The 11,849-nt window shown below is 42.0% G+C and overlaps 1 protein-coding gene across 1 annotated transcript; it reads right to left on the bottom strand.

Annotated features, from left to right (window-relative positions):
• Nucleotides 1-3,407: 3,407 nt before the first annotated feature.
• On the bottom strand, nt 3,408-11,190 carry LOC101855687 (alpha-1A adrenergic receptor). Its single transcript, XM_035969011.1, has 2 exons — nt 10,397-11,190; nt 3,408-4,863 (listed from the first exon to the last, which is right to left on the bottom strand). Exons 1-2 carry the CDS (start codon nt 11,089-11,091, stop codon nt 4,122-4,124), a joined length of 1,437 nt encoding a protein of 478 aa, XP_035824904.1. The 5' UTR covers nt 11,092-11,190; the 3' UTR covers nt 3,408-4,121.
• Between the last annotated feature and the right edge of the window lie 659 nt (nt 11,191-11,849).

Genomic DNA, 11,849 nt, shown 5'->3' with positions numbered 1-11,849 from the left:
CAAAAGGCTCCCATGTCTTTCGCAGATCTGGCACTTAATGATGATGAACGCACACGCACATGTCTAATTTCACAGGGTGAAAGGCTACATGTGTAAAACCACATTTTTTCTCTTACATGTATAAAGATATTATGTTCTTTCTCATTATCCTCCAAAACACTAGATGCCCCCCCCTCCCGAGGAAAATACGTTTTGTTTGGAAGCAGTAAAGCGGGAATAGACAGATTAGAAACCCCTTGACATAGTGTATGATATGATTCCGCAAACAAAATGTATTCTCTGCTTTAATATACTAATGCCAGTGGAAATTAACCCACGACATAATATGTAAGGATCGCGCACCTCGAAGCCAACAAACAGTGTTTCGAACCACGTAGACTACAAAACAAAAAAAACGACAAAAAAGATTTTAAAGATGATGGAACAAACAAAGAACAAAAAAGACCCCTCCATCCCAAAGAAAAAAGGACAACGCTCAACCTCCCCCCAGCCTCTGTGAGAAAGAACACAAAAACCCGATTACTCATTTTATCACCAGAAATACATATATGTGTTGGACATTCTAATCAGAATAAGTGGTCACTGTTGTCAAGAAGCCACATGTTGCATAGATATCAGACAAACTTTCCATCCGGCAAAATCTCAACATAATTGGTCTGGATTTCACGACCCAGGAAACCGTTTATTTCTTACGTATTGTCCTGTATAATCTCAGAATAAATGCTTGCATTTTGATAATACAGAACTACAACAGAGGCTGTGTAAAAAAGAAGAAATTGTGAACAACAGCACCCAAAACTGCAACTATAAGAATTAAAGAAGAAGAAGAAGAAGAGGAAGAAGAAGAAGAAGAAGAAGAAGAAGAAGAAGAAGAAGAAGAAGAAGAAGAAAACAACAACAATGATAACAACAACAACAGGAACAACAACAACAATACTGCTTGAACTCTACTGGTTCAGCTGATGCTTCTGTTGATACTTCTGTGGCTGCTGCTTATGCTAAAGCTGTTAAACATATGTCAACCAAAATCCCAAAAATGACACAGAAATACCAAAGTAATAACAACATAAATTATAACTTAAACAACGGCAGGAGGAAAGGTAGGAAAATCATCTTTAACTTACTGCCAGCAATATCTACAGCTGCGACAACAACAACAGCAATTATCGTGAACATGACTTGAACTTTTTAAAGAGACTTCATAAAAACCCAGTAGGCATCCCTAAAAACAGTCTCAAAGAAAAGGCTTTGCTGCTATGACAACATCAGGATGATGGGGCAATCAATTTGTACTCGAGACAGGAAAGCAATATCAATCAAATTGAAAAGGTGGATAGCAGATTCAACGGTTCATTAGTTTTTCGCAAAAGTAACTTTATAAACAGGCTGCCTTTTCTGCATGAAACATTACGATTGAATACTGTCGGTGCTTTTTCAAACACATGCAAGAGTCATTTTTCAGATTTAAGAGTTATGGGTAAAAAAAAGGAAGAAAGGGTGATTTTATAATTCCTATATTTTTTCTCCTACAATGGTAGAGTAACCTGAAATAGGACAGAATACGTTTCTTAAGATAACATCATTTTTCGCTCAATGCTTGGAGCTGACCCCTCAACCCACAGGTTGGATTTCAGCCTTACAGCCAGACGAGGACATATCGATCAGCATAAAAATGCATGCTGATGATAAGCTGTTTGACAGATCACCGAGATTAAGAGAGAGAGAGAGAGAGAGAGAGAGAGAGAGAGAGAGAGGGAGAGAGAGAGAGAGAGGGAGAGAGAGAGACAGAGAGAGAGACAGAGAGAGACCGAGAGACAGAGACGGAGAGAGAGAGAAAGAGAGAGAGAGAGAGAGAGAGAGAGAGAGAGAGAGAGAGGGGGGGGGGAGAGAGATAGTATGGGAGGGGGTAGGGACATTATTATCAACGTGTACCTGGTAGCAAGACAATGGGCAAACAAAAGATGTGGACACAGGAGCTAAAGAAAAAGAGAGTTGGGCCGTTACTGTGGTGGTAGTTTGGCTAACAAATGGAAGTTCTGGGTTTGGACCGCAATAGGTTCGGGAATATATTTCCACACCCGTCCAAAGGTCCTGCCAGGCGATCTATTGCTGCGCAACAAAATGGCGGTAGCGTTTCTTTAGTAATACACGAACGTCAACAACAACACCACCACCAACAACAACAATGACAAAAACAGTAACAATAAGAAAAAAACATTTACAACAATAACAGTAACAGCTTCATCATCATCATCATCATCATCATCATCATCATCAACAACAACAACAACAGCAACAACAACAACAACAACAACAACAGCAACAGCAACAACAACAATAAAAGTAATTAGCATACAACCATCAAAATACATATTTAAACAACAACAGAGGCAACAGTAACAGTAACAGCATAATGACAAGACACTCCGACCCGAGTTCAGCACAATAGCAACGAGATGGGAAAAACACCCAAAAGAACAGTTTTCATTGAGCAGTCCATGAATGAATAGAAAAGCAGATAAATATGTGAACAAAGTCGGGATTATAATTATTGTTTTTGCATGTTCTTTGGCCACAAGCGAGACGTAGGTTTAATTAACACTGCAGATACTTATTTAGGGGGTGGGGTGGGTGGGGGACCAAGTACCGGTATGTTGAACGAATTTTGTGCTCCTAAGGCAATGGCCTTCTTTGACTTTTATTTCAGTGCACGTAGAGTAACGAAAGAGAGAGCATATTAATATGTTGCATTCCCTGAATGCTGAAATATTATAAATGACACGAACATTCCCCTTCTTTAAAACGGACGTATAACAACAACAATAACAATAATAATAATAATAATAATAATAATGATGATAATAATAATAATAACAATAATGATAATAATGCCACCACCAACTACTAACAATATTAATAACAATAACACTACTACTACTACTACTACTACTACTACTACTACTACTACTACCACTACTACTACTACTACTACTACTACTACTACTACTACTACTACTACTACTACTAGCTCATTCGTCAAAGTCTAACGATTATCAATACATCCACAGAAGAGAATATAGATAAAAGTAGATGTATGACTTGCGCAAAGGTTTATTTAAATTGAGAAAGAGCAGCACAAAAACCAAATTCAATCTCTCGCTTAAGTACAATGTATCTGATGGCTAGAAAAAGACAAGACGCTCAGATTAATATCTAGGTGCAGGAGGTTGTCAGAATGCTATCCATATTAAAGGGCAGAGGTACCAGCAGAGCCTCGCACTCCCAGCTTACTAGGGTTTGGGGGCCTGGGCCAAGGACGCCATACTCGGTGGTTTACCAATGCGTAGCACCCAGGCCAGTATGACAATCTACTGCCACCTGCTGCCCCGGTTGGTTACTATTGGCCTTCCACCATCAACTTCGAAGCTGTGGCCGGGAAGAATGCTGAGATCTTCGTCTGTAACACATGACATGCATCATATAATATACCGCTACCGTGGAGAACTGAGAGAGCTACTAACGTGGTTCGCTGAAATTCTCAGTGAGCCTCATCCGCCCTGGCTATTAATATCAACGAGGTACGCGCCCTCTGAAGTCATGCTAGAACACCAGTCCATACAACAGGTTGCTCTGGATTACATGTTACCAGAGGTAGGGATTTTCTCTGACCTGACCCTACGGACATAGGACGAGGAAAACATACATTAAATGCTCTCAGATCACCCCAAAAATAGGGAGTGAACAGTCTGACTGTGGGTTTTTTTTGCGTAGGAGCTAGAATAGCATATTGTCATGGTGAAAGCAACATGCCTGCCATAGTTTTCCCCTATTAAAAAGGTAATTGTCTTCACGCCTTTATCAACAAAATTTAGATCTCGAGAAGATGGACTTCCGACCCTGACAGCCAGGACCAATCCGGGCCGAGAGGAATACAACATCTTAGCAAATAGACCAGGATACTCCATAAAATTTTCTCGACTAGGAAGTCGAACTCAGGTCTCTTGCGTGCGACAGCGAATCGCCTAATTGCTACGCCACAGGCACCAATAGTCTTCCTCTAGGATTGTACCAAAAGATAGTGACATCAATAAACACAGTATAAAAGCATACAAGAGAAGACATTAGTAAACCAAGCCATTCAGCATTGCAAAAAATAATTTTGGGGTTCCAAATCTTAGTTGCCCTCTGAGTCTGCTAGGAAATGTATACACAGAGATGTACGACAAGTACTTACCCAACGGCAAGATGAAGAAAAATGGAAACCAGCACGTAATGAAGACTCCAACAACTATCCCGAGTGTTTTGGCAGCTTTTTTCTCTCTTTTGAATTTGGCAACTCTGTTGGAGAATGTGAGGCGGCTATTTCTTTTCTTCGAACTGTCTTTCTTCTGTAAGTGCTGTTGTGAGTGCAGGGCGTTGTTTCCACCTGCAGGACCCGCGTGGCACCCAGAACTGAAGTCTTCCTCGTGGGACGGGAAGGTTTCCTTGAGCGCTGTCAGCGTGCTCACGTTACGCCCTGTGTGAATACGTAACGATACAACGTTCTCCTCGTCAATTTTAGCCGTTTTCGCACCCGACATGATGCAGCGAGTGTATTTGACGGTTTCCCGGTAGATTTTGAAGTACACGACAAGGATGATGAGGCAGGGGATGTAGAAAGATCCGGCGACGGAGAAGAGGACGTACCCTGGCTGAGTCGTGACTGTGCACACCCGCGGATCTGGGTCGGCTTCTTCCTTCCAGCCAGTGAGAGGTGCCACGGAGATGGCCATGGACAAAAGCCAGATAAAGATGATGACGTAAATAGCACGAGTGCGCCGCAATATTCGAGCGTGCTTCAGAGGCCTTGTGACTCCGATATATCTGAAGAAAAAAGAATAATACCCCTAAGAAGAAAAAAATATTTGAAAGTTCATCCCACAAATGCTTTTCCGATTGAACTATATATCTGTCAGAATTTATGTTCCTGAACTCCTGTCAAAAAGATGAAAGGTGTAGTTTTTGTTATTGCGGACACCAGGCAAGTCATAAACAGAGAAACATTTAATTCAGTTGACAGGGTACGGAAGAAAGGAAACAAGGGTAAAGAGAAAGAAAGATAAGGGGTAAAGAAGAAGGAAAACAAGGATAAAGAAGAAGGAAGACGAAAGAAAAGAACAAAGTGAACCTCTCGCATGATTAACGAAACGTCGCTTTTCAAACATGCTACTCAACCATCAATAGGGTTGCAAAGCCTTCTGGGATAATATGTCATTAGTGCCGTTTACTTGACCCACATTTGTAGGGGTTGACGTGAGAAAAACTTGGTTAAATGTTTTTGTCCAATATCACAACTCCCTACGACTTTTGCCGAACAGAAGACTGAGTCTATGATCTTGTAAAAGAGAGTTCAGACTGGCTCTGTGGACTAAATGTAGTGTATAGAGACAGACTGCAAACAAATCAATTATTCCCACTGACGTGCAAAGGGTTGATGTATACACATACACATGTACTCTTTTCATTTATTTATGTTTGGTGGAGCACGGGTGGAAACATTTCCGCGGCTCGAAAGCATTGTAACAATTGTGGAGTGCTAAAAAGAGGAGACAACGCCATTGTTGTTTTGGCTTATCTAGGCTTGTTGGTTTGGAATATTCTATCGGGGAAAATGGAAAAATTGAAGGAAATCAAAGTTCATATTACTATTTTAAAACGTACAAGCCAAGATTTACAGGATATTAGTACACGAAGCTTGAAGAAGTAGGATGTTATTTCTAGGATTGCATATTCGGTGCTATTTTCATCTTTCAGAAAGGAGGATCTTTAGTATGCAGTTATTGTGACAATATTTTGATCATCATGCCAGCTCACATCTCGTAAGTAAAAGTTATTCTCACTGAAATTTGGTTTTAGATGCTTGGGAAATGGGGGGACTATTACGTGACTGTTCATCAGACACGCGTGCTTTATGAAATATCCTCACTAAATCTCAGGACTAAAGCTATAAGTCAAACAGGATGGAAAGTAAATGTATCTGTGATTGAAAGAAATCTGAAGATAGCGTCACATGGGAGTAGAACAAAGAGGACGGAATCAGTAAATCTTTCATTCTTATATCAACCACTTTGTCCAAGCGGTCTTTGACCTCTAGTTGAAGATGAGATGGTATTGCTAGTGGTGTCCACATTGTTAGGTTGGTAACATCCTATATCTAAATAACTCCGTCTCCAGCACACAGAACCAGCAGGGGTGGAACACTTTAACAAGACTCAGAGAAATAGTTAATTAATAGCTTGATTGATCATTTTGATTTTTAGCTTCGAACCTGAAGGGGTCCTAAATATTCCTAAATCTAGTTTAAATCCAAATATTCCCTCCCCGCCTCGAATAAAGACTTGGTTGCCCAACTTCGCAACGATTTCATTTGTCTCCATGAACGTCTAACTTCAGTACACAAATAAAGTTACATTCTTCGACTTGAGTCTTAAAGACTTCTGTATCACTGTTTAACACATTACAGTTATAATATTACATAAACAAAACTTGCAAAGACTGAATAATTAGGCCGAAGATTCGCTAGGTTTTTATTTTAGTCAGTAACATGTGTGCAGCCCTGTTATGAAATATCCCAGGCTAACATTACAACTGCAAATAACCTTGCGTAAAAAAAACAACAACAACAACTGCAAAGTCTTATAAAAGAGAACTTGTTAACTGCGGCTAATATAATAAGCTCCTTCTTGTGCATGAACGAAAAGGACAACAAAGCATTTCACTTTGAAAACATCAACTCTTTGTAAGAAGTAACTAGGTTACATTACCCAAATGAAAAAAAGAAACTCGACATTTTCATCGCCGTTAGAGCACTGACCGGAGTTTCCATTTGTGAGTACTGTTTATGTATATTCCATTAAAATGTGGTATAAACTTGCTAGATTGACCTCATTCGAAAAATGCAATGCTAAAACTGGTTGCTTTTGCAACCAACAATTAAACAACTATCACAGCTCACAGGTACTCATTTGTCACATCATTCGAACTGTGAGTTTCTGTTCATGGGGCTATACAGGTCTGGCCTACAGATTTAAAACCTCGAAAAATGGAATTCAATTGGAAACGAAAGCAATATCAAGATGTAGAGACTTTCATCAGAAAACAGTTAGGGGGTTTGTGGACGACAACTGGCTAGCATGATTGCTTAACATGTGGCAAATGTTACAGGCTTGCTTTTCTCCACCATCTACAGACTACTGAACCGGTTTCGCGCCATAAAAGCGACCAGCGATCTCCCTCGAGCCTGAAGACCGAGGGCGACAATTACAGCCAAGGATCGCCCCTTGGAGGGTCTATACTAGATGGATCCGTCCCTGACAGCCGCCAAGACCAACAGGAACACAACAAGATGAATATGCTGAGCTCTGAGTATCAGAACCGTATAGCCAAGATTGCATCCCATTGGCCTCCGGTGCAGAGGCCCTGTCACCGGCCAGTTCTGACCTCTAACGGGGGGAACACACAATAGAGAAGGATACTGATCACAGACAAGAGCAGAATTTACGTTGAACGGTCAAATGGGAGCATCCGTGTGTGGCACACAGATATGGCGTGTTACGCTGATGCCAACGTCTTAGAGAGAGACTCTTGGGGAGGGTCAAACGTCATGATTTGGGGAGTCATCGCTTTAAATCAAAGAACTGGACCATTGTTGTTCCAGAAAGTGGGTCATGGACAAGGAATCGGGGTTACAGGTCAGTGCTACATCAACCTCTTCCAGAAGCATCTAAATTTATTTTTCCAGCAAGACAACACGATAACTCTTACTGCCCATGTAACACAGCAGTTCCTGATGCAGGTAAACGTCAATTTTTGCCTCACCCGACTCGTTCATCTGTTTAAACTCTATTTGAGCATGTTTGAGACGCTATTCAGAGGTAGCTCAACCCGCTGCAACCACCACCACGGACAGCTCCTCAATTAGTTTCAGCGATCGGCCAGCGCTGTGGGTACAGATAACAGGTCGACAAGTAAACGCTCTCGTGAATTCTAGTGGTCGAAGATGTCGAGCGGTTATCTTGGCAACGGAGGTCACATACAGCACTGACTTTCTGTCACAAGGTCAAGGTAAAAGAAACCGCATAGTGAGGCTAAAACTACAAAAAATTGCCCACGTGTGGACACTCTCATGTCTGTGTAAATTGGACGAATTAAATTTTAATCTACACTTGACAAACACATGTTGAGTGAAGAGCGTTTTATTCATACTTTATTTATTCACGTTTCTTTTGCCTCTGAGTATATTTATGAACGTCATGAAATGGGTTATAGAAGTCAAATAAATAATCTCTAAAGAACGAAGCCCATGACATTTGATTTCCATTTTGTGAAATCCAAAGCTGTACAACGTAGCCTCATACATTTCCGAACAACAGAGTGTCCTGATCTTGGTTACTGAACACAAAGTCTAGCTTGGGCCCCGGACAAAAAGAGCACGAAATTACCGCCTGGCAGGTCTCATAAACAAGGTAGTAGGGATCGATTCTTTGCTACGGGTGGTCATCCAAGTTTGAGGATGGTGTTGGTTTTTGGGGGGCGAAGGGGGCGGAAGGAGCATCGATTTATCAATAGGTGCTTTCATGAAATGACGTAGACAGTACCAAGGGTAGTATATCATCGTATCATCCTCTCCGGCACGTAATATCTGATGTGGGATTAGAAGATGACTTTGTATTCTGGCAGTAAAACAGAATCAGCAACGAGGACCGAAAGCGTTCCTTAAAGCTGACAACTTGTTTGTAAGGGTTCGTTTTTGTCCCCGAGTTCAGAAACTTCAGTTTTCATATTACATTTTGTTCGTCCTAAATATTAAGAAATGATACGATAAGATATTATTACGCTGTATTGATTCACCATTGGGAAAGGGACATAATGCTTTCACCAGCTTCTGCAACACATGATGTACATGCATGGCATATGGTAAAGTAGAATTTCGATGAAGTCATAACTTTTCAAACGTGTCTGTCCCCCCCCCCCCCTCACCTAAAAACAAACAAATCGACACAATTTAAATCTTCTGGAACTCGGGCTGATACAACATCCCACCAGCAGAAAGGCCGAGGTACTCCATGAAAGTTTTCTCAACACCTGAATCGAACTCAAGTCTACTGCATGAGGCGGTGAAGCTCCAAAACCACTACAGCGTAGACGCCGGTTCTCCTACGCTGAAGCTACACAAACCTAGAACTTTCTCGCACACAAACAGCGAGATATCTAGCATGAAACACCTCGGTATGAAAGGCACGACTGCCTTGCAAAGCCGCAGCGGGTGCTTGATGCAGAGAGGAGAACACACATAAATAATGCGGTAATAACAAACGGCTAAAAGCTGAGAACGCCTGGTATTAAGGCTGGGAAGTTGCAACGAGACCTGTGGCCCCGTTCTCAGTATTCTACCCAAGGTCTCTTTATGAATGAATAACTGCTATTTTTCTCCTGTTATAAAGTAAAACATTGGCATTTTCAACTTGCTTCTCAACAATTTTATCTCAACTGCTTCACCCCTCTCTTGCTTCTCAACAATTTTATCTCAACTGCTTCACCCCTCTTTATACGCTCTTTCACACACACGCACACACACACACACACACACACACACACACACACACACACACACACACACACACGAATACACATTCGCTAGGGTATATTCAAGCACGCATGTCCACAGGCTTACAACTACACACACCATTGTAAAAGTAATTAATTTTATAGTCTGAATCCGCGCTTGTTGAACTATTACTATTAGGTCCGGGGATTTCACGACTTTGAACAGGTGCAGAGAGAGAAAATTTTAGACTTAAAAGTAGACAGAGACTGGGGTGGAACATCAAATGACGCGAAGCTGAACTTGGGTGAATAGGAGAAAACTGCATAATTTATCTTATAGAAAATATCAGAATTTAAAAAAACCCGTAGAAATTCATATCTGAGTTGACTGTCCGTCCACATTTTCGCTCCTTTACTCAATCTGGGGCAAATGACCCGCTTTTGGGTTTTAATTACCACGCTCCCACCCCCTTTGTTTCTGCTTGTCTTACCTCTTATTTTTCTCCCTCTCCCACCACTCACTTTTTCTCTCTCCCTCCTCCTAACTCGAGCACACGCAAACACGTACACACACGCACACGTGCATGTGAATTGGAACCTCATCATGTTATCTTTCGCCATTGTACCCCTTGCCTCCCCATCTTCTTCAGAATCAGAATTTCTTCTTTCACAAGTTCAGTCGATTCCCATAACACCATATGTTTACCATGTTTTTGTTTTTTTCAAGCTTCATCACTAACCCAAAAGGTCCTGGTATTTCCATAGGCCGAAGTCAAATGTCGGACTGGTCAGGACGACACTGGAGACTTACCTGTCAATACTGATCACGCATAGACTCAAGATTGATGCAGTGCAGCACAGAACGTCAATGGCAGCCCATACATCGCAGAAGATTTGTCCAAACACCCAATACTGTAACACTTCCAGGGTGGCCGAGAACGGGAGAACTGTGGTGCCCAGTAATAAATCGGCCACAGCGAGGTTGGCAATGAAATAATTTGTCGTAGTTCTGAGGTTTGCGTGCATCGCAACTGAAGCAATTACCAGAACGTTGCCGATAATCGTTAGGATGACAATTACACCGAGGACTGTTGCAAGGAAGATCGTCTCCACTGAGGACCTTGTAAAAACCGGTATCTGTTGGGTGGAATTAGCAGCCTGAGTTGTCGCAAGGGGGGAGGCGTCTTGGTGGGCCGGGAGACCCCCGGTGAAGGCCGCGGCGGTGAAGTCTGCCAGAAAGATGGTGCGAGCTGAGAGGGTGTTGTTAGAAGGTACAGCAGTGGTGGTGCTGCTGCTGGTACCGTCGGTGACAGAGGGCGAAAGGTGGAGGTTGTAGTTCATGATTGAGCCCTCCATGACCACAAACACGTCTTTGACGACGCTTTCACTCATCCCTGGTTGTCGGGCTGTGGAAGAGAAGGAAAAGTAGAAAAGAATTATGTGTGTGTGAGTGGATAGTGCTCGTTCTGCAAGTAACAGGGGGGAAACATAATTTAGCGATATCATGGGCTTTATCAGTTAAAGCTAAACTTCTGGCGAAAACGTTTGATCTGTGTTACTGGCTGTTCTCCTATCTCCCTGCTTGTGTGTACGTGTGCGAGTGTGGAGGGGGCATTGTGTATGTGTATGTGTGTGTGTGTGTGTGTGTGTGTGTGTGTGTGTGTGTGTGTGTGTGTGCTTGCGTGTGTGTATGTGTTTGTATATGTGTATATGTGTGGAGAGAGAGATAGAGAGAGAGAAAGAGAGAGAGTGAGAGAGAAAGCAAGAGAGAGAGAGAGAGAGAACGGGGGAGAATACAATACAAAGGGATAGAGAGAAGAGGAATGGCAGATTGGCAGAGGACATGGAAACGAATTCGAAATAAACCAGGGTGACAGAGAAATAGACGGACAGATAAAAACATTCTGATAATTTCATTCCCTTTTCCTCCAATTACGGTTTGCGGTATACGTGTGTATAGTTGTAGTTGATATTAAGTTGGTCAAATAAAAATATGATTCCTACGTCTTCGAGAATCAGAACGATTGCAGTGCGCAGATTCCTGGTCCTGTAAAATATAACTGCGCCCGCACCGAGACTCCCCTCACAGACTTTTGTTTGTTTTGTTTGTTTAGTATAGGGTTTTACGGCGTTCGCAACTGCATAAGGTCATATGAGCGCGCGGGACACACCTAATACTTTTTCGTTGGTAGGAAATTTTGAATTTTGCCCGGGTGGCGGCCCAAGCCTACTCTTATCGATTTTAGACCACCAAGGGATCTTTA

This window comes from Aplysia californica, unplaced genomic scaffold (genome assembly GCF_000002075.1).
Source record: "Aplysia californica isolate F4 #8 unplaced genomic scaffold, AplCal3.0 scaffold00006, whole genome shotgun sequence".
NCBI lineage: Eukaryota > Metazoa > Mollusca > Gastropoda > Aplysiida > Aplysiidae > Aplysia > Aplysia californica.
This window is presented reverse-complemented; position numbering and strand designations above follow the sequence as displayed.

What these genes read in the sequence shown, in the direction of transcription:
- LOC101855687 (XM_035969011.1), bottom strand. Translation starts at nt 11,091, where the DNA reads ATGATATCGCTAAATTATGTTTCCCCCCTGTTACTTGCAGAACGAGCA. An exon ending in TGCGTGATCAGTATTGACAG is followed by an intron (nt 4,864 to 10,396) that starts GTAAGTCTCCAG and finishes TTTTTTCTTCAG; the next exon opens with ATATATCGGAGTCACAAGGC.